Raw genomic sequence first — 21,512 nt, forward strand, 5'->3', positions numbered from 1 at the left:
AATTTAAATTAAAGTTTAAATACTGAAATAAAAAATGAACTATAATTTGGATTCATATTAAAAATTTACCTTAGAAAAACAATAAAAACCCATGTAATAATGAATATGGTTTTGTACAAAATAAGAGCACATGCATGCACACATGAATAACAATTTGCACGAGAATGTTACTGTTACTATCACTGTTAAGAGGTTTGTAGTTTTCTAAAATCTCATAAACAAGAATTTAGTGGGAGTGTCCTTTTTTGTCCAACTCATGAATGAAGCTGACAAAGTGTGTGCATACATTTAATCAGTTTATGTTCATGGTCCGTGTCTGCATTGAAAGCTATGTCTCATTCCGGTCCCCACACACCAACAAACTCTCTCAACTCTATATATATCTATTCATATATATATATATATACATCAATCTCCAAAAAAGTAATAATAATAAAATCTTTAAATTACATTAATAAAAAACACATTCAAACCATAAATCAAATTTCAGTAACATCAAAACACTACTTCAACATTTATACTAAAACATCACATTGTATGACTCTTTCACTCCCCTCCTTCTCATCATCAATCTATATATATAAATAATATATATATATATATTAATATATATATTGATTAAGGTTGAAGAGCATTAATGGATGGTATGCTATGTTTGTGGAAGCATGGAAGCAGTGAAGAAGGAGACAGTGAAGCAAGTAACTAGTAACTGAGATGGCAGAGATAGAGTGATGTTCAGGAGGCTCGATGCATGCATGCATGCATTGTGTTTCTGTTTCCTTAGAGTTCTCGTGACAAAAAAATCAAACCCCTTGACTTTAATTAATTAATTATTTATTTATTTCTTAAATTTAATAAAGAATAATATAAGAAAGTAATTTCTTTTAATTTTAATTAAAAAAAGGAGGTAAATGATGGTTGGGGGTTGGGGGTGGGAGAGGAGAGGAGTGGGAAAGGAGAAAAAGAAGTTGATTTATGGAAACACTGTGGAAGTTATCCTTGTGTGGTCTGCCACATTGACTATGTGCCGGCCTTCTCTGCCATTCATGCATGCCTTTTTTCCTTTTCTTTATTTTTCATCACCAATGTTAATAATGATTCTGAAAGAACACAAGATGTACCGTTTGTTAATAATTGCTTCTTTTTATTCTCTCTGCAAAGGAAAAAACAAATTCTTGTGTTTAGATTTGAATTATACTTATATAACAGTCATCCTCTATCTCAAATAAATGTTACATTTCATTTTTTGTATAGAATTCTTGAAAATAATATATTATTTTAGTTGTTTTTATAGGTATAATTTAAAAGGTTTAAATTTAAGAATTATGACAAATTATATTATGTTATTCCTCAATTATAAAATATGACGACCTGAAATGATTTCCATGTCCACGTTGAAGACTTGGGTTATCTTTCTGAGGGTGAGATCTATTTCCCTGGATTATCATATTTTATATAAAAAAAAAATCCCTCTAATAACATTTGAGTAGGTAATTTCAGATTATTGATCATTTCATTTTCTTTGATAATATTTTATTCAATAAGTCAATAACACAAAGAATCAAGATCCACAAATATATAACAAAAAAAAAACCATTTTTTTTAAATTTATATACACTTTATTTTTATTTAAAGACTGAAAAGAAAATCAACAACAAAGCCACCCAAGATTATATATATATATATATATATATATGTATATAAGAGAAAGGAAGAAGCAAGTACGGCAGAATCCATCACAAGGAACCAATGGTTTAAAGACGTATTTATTATTATTATTATTATTATTATTATTATTTAAGGGAGACAGGGAACAAGAAAGAGGCACAATAAAAGATGAAACATTACAAACCAAAAATAGTAATAAAACCGAGATGAAATCCCCAGCGCATCTATATACACAGGGTACTATTTGAATTTGGGTCCTAAACAGTAGCTATATGTAATAATTCACATCACAAGGTAATGAATTTTTTTTTAAGAAAAAAGAAAAGGGCAAGAAAAAAAAAAATACAACAGTAAAAAGTGGCAAAAGGGTAACATAGAACAAGGGAAGGGTACGGTAAAGAACCCCACCAATCCTGACCCTGACAAAGACTTTGACCTCATTCTCATATACAGAGAACAATAAAAAATAAAAATAAAGAGGCACGTTTCTCAACGTGAACCCTAGCCCTAACCCTAACCCTAACCCTGACCTTTTGAACCTTCACACCAAACCCGACCGTGTCTAAGACTTTAAACTTGGTCAAACAAACAGTTAACCAAAATTGGACCTAAGATTTGCACAAGAAGCAACAGATTGGATCAGCAATTTCAATTAGCTTTTCTCTTCTTTTCATGCAATCCCTTCTTCATCCTCTCAAGAATGAAGTAATTGAAAATCCAATTCATCCATAATCACCACCACCACCGCCTATCTGTACATTCTCAACCTCTTATTAAATAAAAAACTCTTTCTTCCCACTATCTTTGATTCTTTCACTCACCAAAAATTTAGATCTCTCCTGAGAAACATGTACAGGAATGATTCATTTCGTACCATGGCTGAGCATCAAAAATTCAGCCCCACCTCCACCAGCAAATGTGCAACCATGTTGAAGTGGTTGCCAATTCTTTTAATCCCAAAATCTGGAATCATTGATGAATGCCTTTTATATATATATATATATATATATATATAATATTTATGTATATCTCTTCTGTGACTGTGACTCACTCATCTTCCATGAAGATTCTGCTTAAAAATTCACGGAACCTCTTGGAGTAGAGCTTTGGGTCCACTGCTGAGATGGAGGCAGGATCCACTTGTAAGGATTTGTAAGCATGCTCCAGCTTCTTACTGATGTCATAGTCCTGAAGAATGTCGATGATCCCAAAGTAGAGTATAACTTCATACACTTCACCATTTCGCCGTTGTCCTACTACTCTGGTCGGAGACAATGGCTCCGATTCGCTTCGTCTTGGAATGTGCTCTGCTGTGGCCGGCATGTTTGCGCCCAGCCGGATCAGAGTGTTTCTGATTAGGATATTCAAACAAATAAATAGAACACATTAGATTATGTGATTAAGAAATCTTTCTTATTAGAAGATTCAATGTGTCAAGAGAATGTAATTAAGATATCATTTTATTCGGCAGTGTATACTACCCGTTAAGTAAACAGATAGGGCCCTAATGATGCAACACTCAAGCTTATGTCAACTGAGAACAAGGCAGTGGGGGGGATGCATCATGATCAAGAAGACAACATGATTGCAACTAAAACAAGATTGAGATAAGGAATCTTATGAGGAGTCATAAGGCGGCTTCCAATTTAGAAAAGATGGTTATTTTTTAAGTTTGAAATGGCAACTGTATACATGCTACAGCAATCCTAAATGTAATTACCCTTCTAAACTTCATAGCTCCCTTCAAAATCAATAAAACACAAGCTGGATCATACTGTAACTTCCAGTGGCTATTATTATACTTGAGCAAAAATAAATAAATAAATGATGCTCTTAAAAAGGTGGATTTTGACAGGGATGAAAATCGGTGTCATTATCATCATGTGAATAAGAATATGACTCAAACCAAGTGATACACTAAACGGTTGGTGGTCTCACTGGTGATGGTGATACCATTTGGTTTTCTCTTACACTAATAGGTGGATCCCACTTCCCTATCAACTCAACAGAAAAGATTATAACATGTAACTAAAACAAGGTACTTGACATCAAGGCATACCTTCCATTTGGCCAATCCTGCTCTGATTCTGATAGGCAGAATTCGACCATGTCTCCATCTAATAATGAATTAGTCTTGCCAGAGGATTCTGATAAGGTGTTTTGAGGAAAATTAGATTATCCATTATTAGCGTTTCATAGGCAATCAAAAAAACACTAATATGAGCCAACTTACTTGGGGAAACATTAAAACGTGACAAGCCCATTTTTAGAAGCTGAAGCATCATCACGGAAGTGAACTCCAACAAGAAGACTATAATCCATGATCCTTTCTGCTTCCAAGAACTCACAGTCCCTATCAATTTGTCTGGAAAAACAAGGTATTTTTAGACCAATAGAAGAGCAAGAATACACTTGAGGCTTATTAGGCCAAGATGATGAATTACCTTAGAAGCTCTTCGAACCAATACTTATGCAAGCGGAACACAAAATTGAGGTCGAGATCCTTGAGAGTGGTGGTCTCATCAATCTCTTCCTCAGCCTTGTCAGTCGTTCGTCCATGGGAAGAACCTTTCAGATCAAATCGCCGATGAATTCGATACTCAGAACAGAACAAATTGCCCATCACTATAAATCGCACCTGATTATGATCAAATACACATGTAAGAATTGAAAGAAAAGCACCTATCAGGTGCATGAATCAACCGCAAGTTCATTGAATCATTGTTGGCAGAGAGTAAAAGATAAATAATTTCTGATAAGCAAATGGGATACCTTCTGTCCGCCAATTGGTTTGACACAGTGCACACCATAAAACTTTGTAACTAGTGTGTTTTCATATTGACAAACATGCTGATAGTAACTAGGCAACATCCTAATAAGCACCTGCACAAGATTAAAAAAAAAAAAAAATTCAATAAGTCAACCACAAAAATTATGAGTGCATTGCATGCTTCCAACTGAACGGCAACTCCATGTGCTTGGATCAGAAATTTCCATATGAGTACTCATTGGGTGATTCAGAACAATCACAGAAGTAAAACATGAACATGAAGCTAATCTTTGCTACAATATTTCCAAAAAAAAATTCAGTATCACCAATAGCATCAGAAATGATTTGTATCTTTTCATTAACATCCCAGATAAAAATCAGGCAGATTTGGCATCAAAATTGAAAAGGAAGATCAAAAGATAGAAATCTAAGGCAAACCTTGACTTCAGATTTCTTCACAGTTTTGATCATGAACCGATCATCCTGGGTTAGATAGAAGAAGCTGCCACTTTTTCCGGGCGAAGAGAATTCTCTAAGAGCATCATTCCCACAAATGGCCATCATATAATCCGCAGGATCCACAGAAAACAACTTCCTCAAGTGCCTGTCAAAAACCATTAACCGCAACAAAATCATGACAAACTTTCAAAACAAACGTAAACAATTAGAAAAAGCAACGTCTGAATCCAATTGAATGTGATCAAGGAGAAATCAATACCTGAAGACCATAGGGCAGTAATCCTTCCACCTGAACTCGCTCGTAGGGTGAGGAGGAGTGATCTTGGACCCCTCGGGAGGGAATCTCGTCCAGAACTTCTCCTTCGGGTCGAAATCGCCTGCCACGAGTTCCCTCATCTCGGTTGACGCTGGCTTCCCCACCGAATACCTAATAACAGTACCAAACAACACAACAATTAACAACGAAAAGAAGAACCCTAGACACCACCAAAACCCAAACAAACACCTGATGCCCAGTTGCAGGTTAAGCATCAGATCGTAGTTCTTGTGCCCTTTGGATATCGTCTGGCCGGGTTTCTTCGCCTCCCCCGGCGTGAGACAACACGGACTCCTCCGATTACACGCCGATCCCCGATAAAATGATGTCCCATCACGGTACAACATCGAGGCCTCAAGCGTATCGATGATGTCGCAAGTGATGTCTCCGGCTTCCCCATCCGATTCCCAGATGCAGATCCGAGGAAAACCCTTCTCCGCCGCGACGCCGCTCCCTCTCCCAAGCACCACCCCATCCACTGAGGATCTCTTTCGAGGCTGCGGCAGCGACGACGGGTAGAAGGTGCCGTTCAAGCTCCTGGGGTCTTTCCCCCAGGTACCGACGTAGCAGCTGCCATCCGGCCAGGTGAAAACCCCGCTTCCCTTGGGCACGCCATTCTCCCAGTGCCCATCGTACCGATTTCCATTGGCCCAGATGAGAATCCCGCGGCCGGAGATCACCCCATTCTTCCATTCCCCAATGTACTCATTCCCGTTCTTCCACACATACCTCCCTTGCCCTTCCTGCACGTTACGCCTCCACGATCCCTCGTAGTAATCTCCATTAGCGTAGCACTTGCGGCCGAAGCCATGCTTCCGATCAGCAACCCAAGACCCACGGTACGTACAACCATCAGGACCAGTAAAGGTCCCGATCCCCTCCATCCTCCCCGACCGGAACTCACCCTCAAAGGTCGCCCCCGAAGGCCATGAAAACTTCCCCTTCCCCGCAGCCTTCCCACGCCTCCACTCCCCTTCGTACATGCACCCGTCCGTCCACAGATACTTCCCAACACCGTGTGGCGTGTTCCCCACGAATCCACCACGATACACGTCCCCGTTCAGCAAGACCTTCTCCACGATCGAACTGTTCGTCGTCGGCGTAACTCGCCGGCTCTGCGATCGTCCCCGTGGTTTCTCCTCCTTCTCTTCAAACTGCTCCTCTTGGGTTTCCAGCCGCCGCATTATCCCTACTACACTCTCAAACCACCATTAGATCTCCACTTCTCACCTTCCTTCTCTCAATCTCGTCAATGGCGTTTAGGAGAAGATAGAGAAGACGATGAAGACGATGATGATGATGGAGGAGAAGCGATCGAGATGCTTGAGAGGTTCAAATGGAGCTGATGAAAAGAAGAGCGAGAAAGGAAAAAGAGAAAAAGAGATAGAGAGAGAAAGAAGCCGGCTTTGGTTTGCTTTGCTTTGTTTTGCTTTGCCCCCTTGGCCTGGGGAACGTTGCAGAGGGATAGACAGTCTAATACCGAAACTACCCCCTTTCTAACTTTCATAATTACGGTTATACCCTTGACGGAGATGTTTAACAGAGGAGCGTGAGTTTGCCGGGAAATTGAAACGGAGCTGCAGTGAAATGACCTCTATGACCCCTATAACATAGGTAAGGTCTAGTCACCGATCATCGTACGGCTGAGTGTGTGGCGTGAAGTGAACGGAGGGACGGATTTGGATTTCAATTGGCGGGGAATGGATCTGGTGATACGTATGGTATGAACTCTGAAGGCGATTGTGATTTACGTGTTGTGTTACCGTTGGATGAGCTGCTGAGCTGGCGTACCTTGATAGGCTGATGCTTGTCTTGCGTATAAATAAATTATTTATTTATTTATTTATTTTGGTTTGGGAATTAGCATGGTTGTAATTATTACATGGATTGAGTTTTTTTATTTATTTAATTATTTGTTAGATATTTATTTTTCAGATTATATGTATATATATTTATTTATTTATTTATGGAATTCATGAAAGTGTTGTGAGATTTACTTTTTGGATTTTTTTAATTAAGGAAAAACGAAAACAAAGACATGCACTCAATCATCTGATTCTTTTTGTTTGGCTTAATATTTTGGAGGCTGTTTAATTGCTAATAATAATGATTACAAATGCAAGTCAATGTTTGAGAAGAAATATTTGTATATTTTTAATTAATTTTTAATATATACTTTGGACGGTTATCTAATTAAGTGATCAAACAGTAATTCACATGTTGATTATATTAGTAATATTTATGTCTCACTTTTTTCATAGATTTAAAGTAGTTAGCTTGAATTTGTGATAGACTAGGCTAATGTCCAATGTCTAATGGCTAATGTTCATTTAGCCCATCATGCTACTTTGTTTTCAACATTATGCTTTTATTGAATATGGTCATGATAATTATCTTTATTGTAAGGTGAGAAGTTGTGAGTTGGATTATTTAATTCCTATCACAAAGGCCTTTTCAAGTTCATCCGTAAAAAATCCTTTCTTTTATTTCTTATTTATTAAAATCTATAAATAACAATGTTTTAAAAAGGGAAGAAACAAAAATCACAAGATCATTCTCCTAATAAACATGGTGATTAAATTAAGGGCTAGTTGTATAGTCCTAAGGTTATAATAAGTATTGACTTAATAATTAAAAACTGGGGGAAAAATAATAAATGACTAACAAAGCATAAACTTCGAGTAGATAAAAATTACTTTCAAAATCGAGTTCAACTTGCCTGATTTGAGAATCAGGCAATTCTTTTGTTCTGGTCTATCAGAGGCTGCCACGTATCCATTTATTTTTTCCTATTATAATTAATTTTTTTTCATGTGGACACAGCATCTTATGATAGGAGAGAATTAGGGACTTGCCTGGTTCTTAAATTAGGCAAGTTGAGCTCTTCAAAACCAATGCATATTAATTTTAATTTTATATTCATAAACATTTGCCAAAGGGATTTTTGGTCTATATGCATTGGGCTTGGTGTGATAAGGTTTGGTTTGCAGAATGTTCATTAATCGGGTTTGAAACACCCTGAATGCAGTGATGCCAAAGGTCCCTGATTGTGAACGCAAATTTGCAACACAATATTTGTATAAACCGGTACAAATGTGAATGATACACTACTACTTGCAAGCAGCTACTCAAGTTCAATTCGGAGAAAACTTGAACTCAGCTTGATCACAGTCATGTTAAGTGAGTCAAATTTGAGCATCTTAATACTTGATTCAAACTAAGTCCAGTGAGTTTTCAATTGAACTCAAGTTCAAGTACCTTGCCACTTAACTCAAACTCAATTAATTACACCTATATCGCCTAGGTGAGGGCATGCAAACTGACTATATATATATACCGCTTGTTGCATTCGGGGAAAAATAAAAAAACAACAACAATGAAAAACATTTGATTGATTCCATGAATGTACAAGTAATGTGATCTAAACTTTTTAAAATATAAATAACGCCAATAAAATAAAAAAACATTTTTTTAAAGTAATGAAAAAAAGCAAACAATAAATACAAAAAAAAGCGTTTAATTAAGTATCAAAGGAGGTGGTTAAGTTGGAGGTCTGAAGAAAGGGTTGGTTAGTTAGTTAATGAGAGAATTGAATGCGAGTCGTTGTCCAACGTGCGAGACACGATTGGGTCATGGCTGGACCCGGATTAGCACACGCTGGACAAGGACGTGTGCGATCATTGGACCCGTTCCAACCACGTTGTCTCACCAACCGATTTCATCTGGGTCCGTTATTCAATTCTGGTCCATGACTTTTTAAACCGGGCCTATTTCGTTTGAAATTTGAAATAAATTACAGTAAGTTTGGAATGGGCATAAAAATTTTTGAATTTGATTATTTAATTTATTTTTATAGTATTCTGTTCAAATTTTTTTTTATACTTATCCCTATGAAAATTTAAGTTTTTTTAAGAATATTTAAATAAAAGTCTAAAAAAACTGAAACTCTAGACAAAAAAATGAGTTGTCAATAACAAAAATAATACAAAAAGGACGAAATGTACAATTGTTTGAGTTTAACATGGATCTTACATATATCTTTGATGCAATTATAGAAATAAATTCAATGAAGTTAGTTATAAAAACAAATTCCTCTAAACTTGACTAATATAGAAACAAAATGGATAGAAAAAAATCATTTACATATTTTTATATTTACAATCATTATATATATATATATATATTTGCAGCCATTATTCTTCATAATAACAACTAAACATGTGAAGAATCAGGGAGTATACTTAATTTTTAAACAAGAGTTTTTATTTCTGAAAATAACTAATCCATAGCATTATTAACGCATTTTCAAAATTAGACCATTTTTCAATTAAGTTAAGAGTCCAAAATAATAGATGTTTATTTCTTATTTATTTTATTCTAGTATTCAATTTCATTATGTTATTTTTTATTCACTGTTCCCTGTTTATTGTGATATTAAACACAACCAAAAATAAAAATAAAAAATAGAAAAAATAAATAATAATAATAATAATAATAAAAGGTAATATTTATACATAAGTATGAGTAGATACGAAAGGGGACATAAAGGAGAAGGGCGATGTAGAATGAGTATGACAAATGGGAAGGACAAGAGACAAGACTCAATTGTTGAAAAGGGAGTTGGCACACCGGTTACCTCACAAACCCTTCAATATGCATTCAAAACCATGTGATATTGTTCCCTATCTATAACATTCATTTTAATTATAATATTTATATATATTTATGATTTTATTATATACATATAAGAGATAAATAAATAATTAATAAATGTATGAAAATGAAGAACAAAGAGCTTTTGTAATCTCAGGTGGTGCAAATGTGGTTGATTGTGTTGCTCTATAAGCAAGACAGCGAGTAGACAATGAGATCACTTGAGAGGGGACCAACAGAATCAATTCAATATGAACTTGTTCTTTTAGTTTATCTCTAGTATATATTATTAATTAGTATATATCATTTAGTGCCAAACGGTTGAAGTTATGAAAATAATTAATGATAATGATAATAATAAAAATTATTGTTTGACTGAGAATAATAGAGTCATGAATAGAACAACATTAAAAAAATAAAATATTTAAAATAAACTTTTATGACTATATATATATATATACATTCAGTTTGTTCTTGTCAATGTCTTCATCACAAGCAAATCCTATTTTTTTTTTTAGTGATATTGTTTTTAAATGTTTACTTTTCCAATGCATGTAGTGATTTTATGATTTTTTTTTTGCACGCATCTCCAAAATGACATGCTGGAGTTCCATCATCTGAGGAGCAAGTGTCAACACATACATACATATATACATATGTGTGGGTGTATATATATATTATATATTATATAATTAAAAAAAGGAGTGAATAGAAATGTATGATGATGAGGTTTTGAATGAGAATGGAGGAGATTTTTGACAAGTTGATGGATGGAGATGATAGAAGAAGGGCCTTAATGAGAGGCACATGCAGGTCATAAAACCAGGGGGGTGAGTTGCAATATTGTTTTTCTTTTTGATGCTTTTTTTACTTAAAAAGCTTATAAAAATATTATTAGTTTTTTTATGAGAGAGCACAAGTTCAAGATCAGCGAATAGCCTTTTTTATTTTTTTATTTTATGTTTTATATTCCATTGGATTGGGCAAATGATACATGTATGTCTATCTTTTTAATTTTTTTATTATTAATTTTTATTTTAAATGTTATCTTTGAGGAGTATTGTTGTTGACTTGGAACAGTTGCTTGCATCATATCATGGGTTTGATTTTTTACTTAATTTGGTTCTGGATCATTAGGAGGTGGCACACATTTTAAATGAAAAGCTGAGATCATAGATTTTAATACTGTTATTACTAGAGTTCAAGATACAAGAATCACATCTGAAACTCAATAGACAGGAAAAAATTGGGACTTTTATTTTTTATTACATAAAAAACCGCTGTAAAAAAACATGAAGAAATTTCATTCCCTTAATCAGAGAGATCATAACTTGTCCATATTTTCTTTTAAAGAAAAAAAAAAACCAAGTTTTTTGTTTACAAGCCATGCGGCACATCTGAACTGCTCGAAAATGGCGAGCATCAGACCTGAAACTAAAAAAGATTAATGAACTATGAGAGATAGTTATAGCGAAGAAGAGCATTAGCAAGCACGGTTGAATTGAAGATTTCATCAGAAGCTTTGCAGTGATTTCGAGTCAGTCGATCGTTTGATCGGTAGGGACCTGACCAAATATATCAGGACAACCTTCCCAGTTTCCTTGTTCTCTGGCCTCCCAATAACCGCCGATGTAATGATATGTGTCACTGTCTTTATCTTTCGCAAACCACCTTGGTTTCCAACCCCTTTCCTGCATTTTTCGCGCCTGCAACATGCATTTGTCACGATGAAATCGAAGATTTTAAGGTTTGTAACAAATGGTGGCATAGAGGTTTTATGCAAATAAAAATTTCAGGTTTGATGTAACTTAATAATAGGAGTTGTTCTCTTTTGGAAGCTCACTCACCTGCCGTTGTCTCTGTTCGAGTCTCAACTTCTCGGCATTGGCCATCTCGTACTCGCCGTTCTCCAAGCATCTTTGGTCAGGCCTTAGCCTTGAATCAGTTGGAGGTAGTTTTTCCTGCAAAAGTTTATATTAAAATTGAATTGCGGAAGCAGGCAGAACGACAATGAATTATACTGGTTGATTAAGAATGTGGCGCCATTTCTTACCTTTAATCCTGGAGTGAGCTCATTCATTGTGATTGCAAATCTTGTAAGGTTGTAGCGAGTGGGAAATCTCGAAGGCTTTGCACGCTTCCACAATAACCGGGCTTCCGAAAATGGTTCAGATCCTTTTCCTTTGCCAGAAAAGTCTCCATACACGTAATGCACGCTCTCGTCCCACTTACCAAAGATTGTGGCCACTGTTTTCCCATTCCTATCTTGAACAACACCTTGCACCTGTAAATAAAGTTTTAAATTCCACGAATGAAGTATATCTACATCCTACAATTCATCTAGGAGGAATTTACATTTTGAATCTGGGAAAGTACAGGTAAATAGTCATATAGCTGAATTAAACACAGGATCACTAAAGCTAATCCGCTACAACTTTTTGAATACAATTGCTTCCTTAGATATTTATATATAGGCAGAGCTCCTATGCATAGAAAATTCTTAACCAAGCAGTTATAAGAAAGATGAGAAAGTCCACTTATCAGGGAAAGTTTAAATAAATGACATTACAAAGTGACTGAAAAAAGTTGCAAGGCCAATGCCAAAGAGTTTAGTGAAGTTTCATCAGTATATATGAAGGAAAAAATAAATCACCTGGTGAGGATTCCGGTCTATTATTGATTGCTCCTTAAACTTTATCTTGCATGAATACTCGCCATTTCCTTGGATACGCATCGTACCATAGTGATCACAGTAAAGTTTGCCAAGTATAAGGTTGTAAATGGATGTTGTTACCTAAGAAATTCACCAGCCTCAGACTAGACCACCAACTATGGAAAAGGGAAGAGAACCAATATCACATCCTGAAAACAGGGAGAGGGGGGAGTTTATACCTTGCTCCACTGAAAAGTTTCACCATCATCAAATTTAAGTGTTAGAACACCAACAGGATCAAGCTGGATTGAACGACCCCAAAACTTGCTTTTCAAGTTACTATCTCCCCAGAACTTCCATCCATTACCGTCGCAATGGCATGCAACAATCATAGGGTGATGACTGACCTGTACAAGTAAAATAAACCAACTAAAACAAATTACAACGTAAGTTTTCAAAAGTTACAGATTATTTATTTATTTTTGTTAAAATACTAATGGACTCAAGTGAGTCAGCGAGTCACATATTATCATGACAGTTTGTTTTCTATAGTCATGAAGTTACATACATAAAGCCGAATATAAAAATCTGGAACAGATACAAAATCATGAAACATCGAAATGAAGCATACACAGTGATTCATAAGTTCAAGTTACCTTTTCTGAGAAAAACCGCAGCCCTCTGTCTGGGTAATCAGCTTCATAAGTCTCCCCAAGAAGGGGGTTAAAAGGTTTACAATGTCTGCCCTCGGTCGAAGCATATCCAGAAATAGCAAATGCAGCAACATTTAACATTCGCATGATACTGTTCCCCTGCATAAATTTCAGAGGACATTCAAATACTATATGAAAGTTGGCATGCATCATTGTCAGGCAGACAATAAAAGTAGGAAGAATTTAAGAACTATTTTTGATGAAAACTTTAACAATAATGAGATCAAAGCTTGTTCAAAACCAAGAGAGAATGGAGGGAGGATTCACTAATTACAGGCAATCCTTCATAGTCTGTCAGAGTTTCTACCGCTTATGAGTTCCTTTCTCTAGGGCATGTGTTCAGTCACTAGCATGCTTTCCACAATGATATATCCTATTAGTGACTTCAAAAAAAATCACCAATCCTAACTTATATGGAGAGACTAATCTAATAATACCTTTGCTGGTCTTTAAAAAAGTAGAAATAGTTTTCAAAGTGAAAAGAAGTCCAAAAAAACTGGGGTGATACAAGGATGACAAACTGAAAGCCTTCACCATAAAAATAAGAGTCTTTTTATTGCTGCAATATATCAAACTACTTGTGGAAACAAATGTTTAAATTAAAAACATATTTCAGACTTTTCATGTTGGGGTTTTTGAAATAAATAAGAACACAATTTTTAATAATTGATACTACAGACAATTTGGAATTTAATGAAAATGAAAGAGAAACAATGTGCCATCAAAAGTTTACCTTTCCACCCCATTCATATGCTTGGTCTATGAGGTAAGAGTACTCAAGGTCTTCAAAACACTTCTGTAATGATGAAAGTGGTTCATTAAAGTACACAGGAAGACAGACTTTGGTAAGGTCTTTCCCAATGTTATCTTTGATCATTGACCAAAGGCTGACTCCTTTCTCTTTCTCAACAGGGTCAGGCAACTTTTTACGCCTCCTAACATAGGGGTAGTTAGATCCAACATGCTTCACCGAGTCAGTGCCGTCGAATGAACCAGCATAGAGCTCATCATCATCCGAATCAATTTCAGATCGAAGAAAATCAGATCCACTGCTTTTAAAAGAACTTGATGAGAGAAAATCTCGTGTATCAAAAAATGCATTTTCTTCCTCATCTGTTTCTTCCTCAGCAGCATCGTGTCTTTCGTTGTCTTCATCAGATTCACTTCCACTTCCACTTGCTTCTAAATATTGAAAATTGCAATTAAAATAGGTATAGGCAATGCCATATATAAGAAAGTATGCCTGAAGCATATACATCTCAATGAATTAAAAATAATACTCCAGAGATGATATCAAATTCCAGAGGTTGTCAGCCAATGAGCCAATTCATGGATGACAGGTTTTGAAGGTCCTCAAAACAGGTTGAAAATTGGCCAGAAGGAAAAAAACCAAATGCATGAAATGATTACAGATCTGATGCAACCATACGTGTCTTAGTAATGAAAGCTAATGCTAGCATTTGATCATTTTTGCTCAAAAGTGGTCAGGAGTGGACGGAAACTTAGGTCAGATCAACCAAAATCCAAATGAATCCACATGCATGATAGACAAAACATATCACAGTTGATTCAGTTGCAACAAATTATAATCACAAAGTACTGCTAGAAACTAAAAGCTCAGTCTATCCAATGCAATCCAAAGCAGCAAAACCAGTTAATTCCATGAAGTATTCATCTAAACAGGTCTGGATTCCAACCAAATACAGAAATTTAGAATCCAGAGTCTCACAGTCACAGAGGAATAAATGGCAAAATCATGCCAAGCATTACATCATTGTATGGGTACTTTAAGATGTTGCATGGTACATTTTCATAGAATTGAACTCCACAGTGTGGGCAATCTATCTATATACTACATTGGCTTAAACATGTGATTTGAATATCCAGAAAAATAGTACAAAAACCCAGTTGGAGTGATAACAATGTTGGGTCACAGAACATGAAAGTCTAATTTGTTTCATGCTGAGTCAACTTGCATTAACATGAGGTCTGTATTTCATTATTTTGCCTAGATTAGGGCACAACTAGTTGAACTAAATGCTTAAAGAGAATATGGTGACCAAATTGCCACAAAACTTGGTCAGGTTCCAGTCACAAAAAATGCATAGAAGCCGACAAAAGATGAATAGAAGCAAACAAAACATGCTGTGACATGCACAATTTTCATCAGATAATAGCAATAGATGCAAGCAATAAATTTGTTCAGAGACCATGATACTATAGTCTGTATGATATACCACTAGATTTCTCTTGCCGTGATCTAGAAGCAGATTCATCATCTTTTGCCTGTTTTTGGCTCTCATCAACCAGGGTATTCTCCAAATCAACCTTTTCTGTCTAAATAAAAAGAATAAGGAAAAAGGCAAATTTTAATGTTACCAAATAAAGCATTTCAAATCTTAGCAATTCCAGAGAATAATAACCCCTCTTCAGGTTTATATAACACAATCAACTAAATTTAAGTGCTTCACATAGGAACAAGAAATTGCTTCCCTGGTCTGTGCCAGAAACACAAATTGAAGAAGTTTCAAATGGTTGCCAATTCTATTACGAACATAAAGATTTAAATAGTTGATAACTTCATCTGACGCAGCATTGACCACATGTCTGCAAATGTGCATTATCCATCCAGCACATAAGATGTTTTATTCAAAACAACATCCATATTAAAATTTTAAAATTAAATTTTTTCATTTTTCATCCAAAGGGTCACCTTAACTTGCCTTTCAATTTATTCCGCGGATAGTTTTTAGACTTATGCTAGTAAATATAGCATTAAATATAACTTCTCTTAATAAGGGTAATCCATTTTCATCAAGTCAGATGAAGGAAATACAATACAATTTCAGGGATAAGTCCTTGCTCATAGCAGTCAACTGACTATTGGGTTCGTTATGAGATTCATGTCTAACATGCCAACTACTTCTAGAGTAGTCGATGGTTAATCCTTCCAACCACAATTCACTATCACCAGCTCTCATGGAACTAAGATGGCAGACAAAAGGAACTAAAGAGGACATGGGACTTCCGAACAAAACTACTGCTAAATTGCCTTTAAATAGTTTGTATTTGGATATAAAGATTTTTACAGCCTGTATGGCGGCAAAAAGCCATAGATTTTTTTGTCTATTTTTAGGCATGACATTTGGACCGCTTAAATTTTCCCTCGAATTAAATTTGAATGTGAGCCAAAACTTGAATTCTAGAAAGAATGGATGTCGCGTCTTAACTGACACGATGACAGTTTGACATAATCTAGAGAAAAAGGCCCATCTAATCCTCCTTGGCATGAGTCAGATGCAAAGTTATCGAGCTCTACATATCTTCTATGATGGAAAATATCTAATTGCAGATAAAGTAAATTCTATGAGGAGGTGGCTTTCAACTAACTGGTGGAGAATATGAGATTCAAATCACAGAGATGAACTTATATTGAGTTTCTTTTTCAATTTCATATTTCTGAATGTAAAAAGTTTTATCCAACATACAGAGACCATGCAGATTTGATCAAATTTTAACAGCCATCTTGTAGAGATCATCACAAATTCTGAACCATTTTAAATAAGAAGGCAAAAGATAAAACTTCAGAAACCAAGAGAAAAAAAAAGGAGAACTTTATCCATGCAAGATCCAACAAGTATTGTATCAGTTTACGGGAGGCACGCGAGATCACTTCGTACCTCTAGTTGACGGAGGGTATCCACGAGAAGCGACTGCTTCTGCTTGAGAGCCACGAGCTGGTTCTGTAACGCAGCAAACTCAGCCCCTCATGATCTGCTCGCTGTCCTGTATTGCTGCCCTCGCTCACCCCTCCTGCTGCAACCTCTGCCTCAGTTTCTCCGTGGACACCACAAGCCCATCCACGGGGGCCATCAACTCGCTGTTGGACATTCTCGGGAACATCTCCTTCACGGCAAGCAAAGCCTCCATCCACGATCCTCTATCCTCCCGCGTCTCCGCCCGCAGGTGCAGCGTCTTCGTTCCCGTGAATATTGAAAATCGCTTGTCATCCGATCTGCTCTCCTTTATGGACGACACCTAAAGAAGAAAAAGAAGAAGAAGACGAGATCCAAGATCACGGAAGAGCACAATCACAACCAAAAGGATCAAATCAAAAACAAACAAAGCATCTCACCTTGAGATGAACCTCACCGATAGGCTTCCGTCGGAGGTGTGAACAATGATGTTTTCTATGGCGACCGATGCGGCGGATCGACTCGTCGCCGATGACTTTCGATCCCTTCTCCGTCTCCTTATTAACCTCGATGCGATCAGGGCCATGGATCTTATAGTAGGAGAGCACGCCATCCTGAAGAACAAACCACCTAGGCCGCCATCCTTTCCCATAATTCACCCACTTATAGAGGATCCCAGAGATCCCACTACCCACAACGTCGTTCAACTTCACCTGTCCGCCAGGAGGGAGGAGGCCTTCATGGAAGGAAGCTCTCAGAGGGGCAGAGAACTCGACGCGGGGGCTTGACGGCCGTGATCGCTTGAAGACCAGCGGAGGGCATTGGGTTGGAGCTGTTTGGTGATATGGGGGTCGCGTGGAATGGGGATCGGCGGCAGGGGAGGGGGGCATGGGGGAAGAGGAGGGGAAGGTGCAGCGGGGGACACGGGGACTGGAGAAGCGCAGCAGAAGGAATGCATCAACGAAGGCGAAGATGCAAGGGATGGAGAGGAGGATGCTACGGCGTCGGCGCGGGGAGCGCGAGGGGCGGTTGAGAGAGAGAGAGAGAGACGCGGAGGTGGGCGAAGATATAGGAAGGGACGATGACGAGAAGACGTACCGAGTCAGCGAGGGTGACACGGTTTAGATTCGGGTTTGGGTTTGGTTTGGGTTTTGGATTGGGTGGAATCAAGTAAGGATCAAAGGGAAGGATGTGGTCAAAGATGCTTGTCAGTTTGACTGGTGGGCGATGGTGTTGTGTGGGGCTCGTTTGTTTCGCATTTATGTTTGTGCTTTGAGATTCGGGGATTTTATTTGAGATGGACAAATGGGTTGGTGAAAATTGGCGAGTTTTTATTTTTTATTTTTTTTTATTTTTTTGTGGTGATTATTTATTTATTTATTTATTATTTGGTATTTTAAAAATATGGATAAATTATTTTATTATTTTAATACTTGATCTTTTTAGCTATGGAAGGTGTTAAGATTTTTTTATTCAAAAAATTAAATAATAAATTAATTAATTAATTATTTTTTACATTTGGTATTGAAGTGTATTTTGTTTGTATTTGTTGATAAAAAGTAAATTTACAAATAACATTAACAAAAATTAATTAGAGAAATACCAGGAAAAGGACAAAGGAGAAGAAGAAGTAGGGGAAGAAGAAGAAGAAAAAGAAAAACAGTACAAAAATAAATGATGAAGCATAATGTAGTGAGTTTAAAAGATGAAGGCAACCCTAATTGATAAAGAAGCATGTCAAACAAACAATTACATCACCTCAAAACATCAATTCAAGATCTAGTGATAGAGAAGAAGAGAGAGTATGTGTATGGGCAAAAAGGTCCTAATAAGGCACCTGCCCAGACTAGGGTACTATTAGAATTTCAAAGGCTGGGGTACCCTGCACTTGGATTTCAAGTAGCCAATCAATTGGTCCTTTTTGTGTTAATGACCAGAGCTTTCTTCCTTTCTTTTTCTTTTCTAATTTAATTTTTTTAAATATTTTTTAATCATTTTTAATATTTATTTATTTATTGATTTATGAGGAAAAGAGAAGAGAGAGAAGAGAAGAGAGGGAGCGTGATCCCAGGAAAACCGCACGCTTGGTTTAGAATCGGACTCATGTACAGTACAACACGCAACACCTTTTTAGGCTCGTTTATCACACACACACACATAACAACGTGGCTTCACGGATGTTGCCAACTAATCCAACGTGCCACCATGCCTTCATTTTTTTATTTTAATATATATATATATATTTTATATAGTTATTTATCAGAGATTGATAATAAGATTTTGCTAACAAGAAAGTCGTTTATCTTATCTATAAAAGAAATACGAATATAATTTAAAGGGAATAAATTTGACTAATAATATTTATGAGTAAACGTGATATTTCAGATATAACTGACGTGGATAATTTTTTTATATCGATGAATAATTATTTATTTGTTTTTGTGGATAATTTTTTTATATTGATGAATAATTAATTATTTGTTTTTTTTATGTACTACAAAAATTGCAGAAAATAGAGAATATTCATGAAATACGCTCTTTTATACTATCAAAACATAAATTTCTCATCACAGCATCATCCATTTAAGAATTAAATACACACTAGATATTTAAAAAAGGAAAAAAAAAACACAATTACAACAAACTACAAACTAATTAAATTTCTAAAATACACTAAAAAAAAATTACACCCAAATGTTGTAAAGGTGAACTGATTAATAATAAATAAATAAAAGAATAGATAGATAGATATGAAATAGTGAAGTTGGGTGGCAATGAAAAAGAAAGGGGTGTGTGTGAACTGTGAAGGAGTGGGAAGGGGGGCATGAGGACCAGTCAAAGAGTGTACTCATGTTGTGATGATGATGGTGGGCGGCGCCCATCATCACATGAAGAGTGAGTTGAGGCAGGTGGTTCTCACGTGGGATTCCCGTGCGTTTTTCCTACTTAGCCAATCCAATCTTAAAACCCACTTAAATCATTAACCATGTCTCTTCCCAAGCCATAACCCAAGTAGGCCAAGGGAACCTGTCTCCTCAAACACTCATTCCTCATTAAACTATTTAAATAAATGCCATCTCAACAACTATTTTCGGAAAAGACATTAACTACAACCCAAAACCTTAATAAATATAAATAAAAATGTAATAATATATATTTTTTTTAAAAAAAGTACTACTATTGTAACAATAGACCTAAAATTGGTTCAACTTGTTTGATTTCACATCAACATAGAGAGCAATTATTTTTTAAAAAAATTAAAAAAAATACAAAAAATTAATAATAATATCTAAATTACAAGAAAACAAATGAATAGTGGTGAGGTCTGTTTTATATTGTTATTATCATCATTCTTTGTTGACTCTTTAATAACCGCTACGCTAATTATATTGTTTAGAGAACTAATTTGAATGGTTCTTAGGCATAAAAATCCAACTAAATAGTAATATGTCCATAAACAAATAGAAAACTCTCACCAAAGATAGGAGAAAATCATTAAATAAAACAACCAACACATCAATCAAGTTTAGTAAGATGAAAGAGTAATTAGAGAAGCTCATAAGAAAAGCAAAGTCTTGGGAAAGCATGCATAGTGCTTTACCATATTCTCTATGAGAATGGAAAGCTAAGCAAAGTGGGGGGGAAGATTACAAGCTTAGGAGCCAAGCATGCTTATTCTCTCTAATGAAGCCAAACACTTAAAAATTTATAGTGACCCACTTCCTCTACAAAAAGGAAATTGGCCACACACTATGTCCTCTATTCAATCATGGTCTAGGATTCCTTTCACTAGAGAGGTTCATTAACACAATACACATAGCCTTGAATTCAATATCCTGTAAAGATCTGTTGTTTGGCTGGCATCCATATTTGTTCAACGAGATTAAGCACTAATTAGGAGAGCTGAATTCATTTGTACAAATGCAAATGCAAATGCTAATAATAAAAAGGAAAAAGAAAACAGCTTCAATTATTTATTAGCCAAGCAATTCAAAAAAAGGTCAATTGTCTGATTGATTGACAAGCTGGTATATTCTTTGCTTCTTGTAGGTGATGGGATGTGATATTTTGCTAGGAAAAATCAGCTGCAGCTGTTCTACGATTCTTAGCTAATAATGGAAAGATTCACTATTAAACAAGCTATTAAAGAAAATCACAAGTTAGGGTGTCTAATCTCTGTCATTTTCAAGCTAATATTTGCCATACCACTAATACTCTAATCATTCTCAGCTTTTCTCTTTTAATGTCAGTATCAACTGAGTTTGTGAGCAAACAGAAAGAATATATAGGCTGAGTGAAACTAAGCACTAAGAATTCCTAATCCCTTGTGCACAAGAAAGAAAAGAAAAAGTCTTATAACTTTTTTATCTAATGAAGTAGGCATGAACTTGAGGTTTTATTGGTCATCCCTTTCAAAATATATCAGGGTCTAATATACAACTCGCCGGCATAATATAAAAAACAATCTTCTCTTTAAGTTAAGGAACAAATGAACAAAGTCTGGAATTTTTAATAATAATAAACACATCAAAGGACCAAAGAGGACAGTGAGGCACGTAAGGCAATTAAAAAATAAAAAACATAT

The 21,512-nt window shown here is 35.9% G+C and overlaps 2 protein-coding genes and 1 pseudogene across 2 annotated transcripts; all 3 read right to left on the reverse strand.

The window, feature by feature from the left end:
• Nucleotides 1–2,569: 2,569 nt before the first annotated feature.
• On the reverse strand, nucleotides 2,570–6,576 carry LOC120250440 (annotated as a pseudogene).
• Nucleotides 6,577–11,151: 4,575 nt separating this feature from the next.
• LOC120249632 (oxysterol-binding protein-related protein 1C-like) lies at nucleotides 11,152–16,991 on the reverse strand. The gene is made up of 9 exons (XM_039258209.1): nucleotides 16,913–16,991; nucleotides 15,470–15,565; nucleotides 13,966–14,414; nucleotides 13,176–13,331; nucleotides 12,759–12,926; nucleotides 12,520–12,660; nucleotides 11,920–12,150; nucleotides 11,714–11,827; nucleotides 11,152–11,572 (listed from the first exon to the last, which is right to left on the reverse strand). Exons 3-9 carry the CDS (start codon nucleotides 14,107–14,109, stop codon nucleotides 11,405–11,407), a joined length of 1,122 nt encoding a protein of 373 aa, XP_039114143.1. The 5' UTR covers nucleotides 14,110–14,414; nucleotides 15,470–15,565; nucleotides 16,913–16,991; the 3' UTR covers nucleotides 11,152–11,404.
• On the reverse strand, nucleotides 15,313–17,817 carry LOC120249339 (oxysterol-binding protein-related protein 1C). Its single transcript, XM_039257838.1, has 5 exons — nucleotides 17,368–17,817; nucleotides 17,041–17,270; nucleotides 15,704–15,839; nucleotides 15,470–15,569; nucleotides 15,313–15,377 (listed from the first exon to the last, which is right to left on the reverse strand). Exons 1-5 carry the CDS (start codon nucleotides 17,815–17,817, stop codon nucleotides 15,313–15,315), a joined length of 981 nt encoding a protein of 326 aa, XP_039113772.1.
• Nucleotides 17,818–21,512: the final 3,695 nt, after the last annotated feature.

This window comes from Dioscorea cayenensis, chromosome 19 (genome assembly GCF_009730915.1).
Source record: "Dioscorea cayenensis subsp. rotundata cultivar TDr96_F1 chromosome 19, TDr96_F1_v2_PseudoChromosome.rev07_lg8_w22 25.fasta, whole genome shotgun sequence".
NCBI classification, from domain to species: domain Eukaryota; kingdom Viridiplantae; phylum Streptophyta; class Magnoliopsida; order Dioscoreales; family Dioscoreaceae; genus Dioscorea; species Dioscorea cayenensis.

What these genes read in the sequence shown, in the direction of transcription:
- LOC120249632 (XM_039258209.1), bottom strand. Translation starts at nt 14,109, where the DNA reads ATGATCAAAGATAACATTGGGAAAGACCTTACCAAAGTCTGTCTTCCT. An exon ending in CATATGAATGGGGTGGAAAG is followed by an intron (nt 13,332 to 13,965) that starts GTAAACTTTTGA and finishes AAATTTATGCAG; the next exon opens with GGGAACAGTATCATGCGAAT. An exon ending in AAACTTTTCAGTGGAGCAAG is followed by an intron (nt 12,661 to 12,758) that starts GTATAAACTCCC and finishes TGAATTTCTTAG; the next exon opens with GTAACAACATCCATTTACAA.
- LOC120249339 (XM_039257838.1), bottom strand. Translation starts at nt 17,817, where the DNA reads ATGCCCCCCTCCCCTGCCGCCGATCCCCATTCCACGCGACCCCCATAT. An exon ending in TCGGTGAGGTTCATCTCAAG is followed by an intron (nt 17,271 to 17,367) that starts GTGAGATGCTTT and finishes TTTCTTCTTTAG; the next exon opens with GTGTCGTCCATAAAGGAGAG. An exon ending in AAGCAATTTCTTGTTCCTAT is followed by an intron (nt 15,570 to 15,703) that starts GTGAAGCACTTA and finishes CTTTTTATTTAG; the next exon opens with ACAGAAAAGGTTGATTTGGA.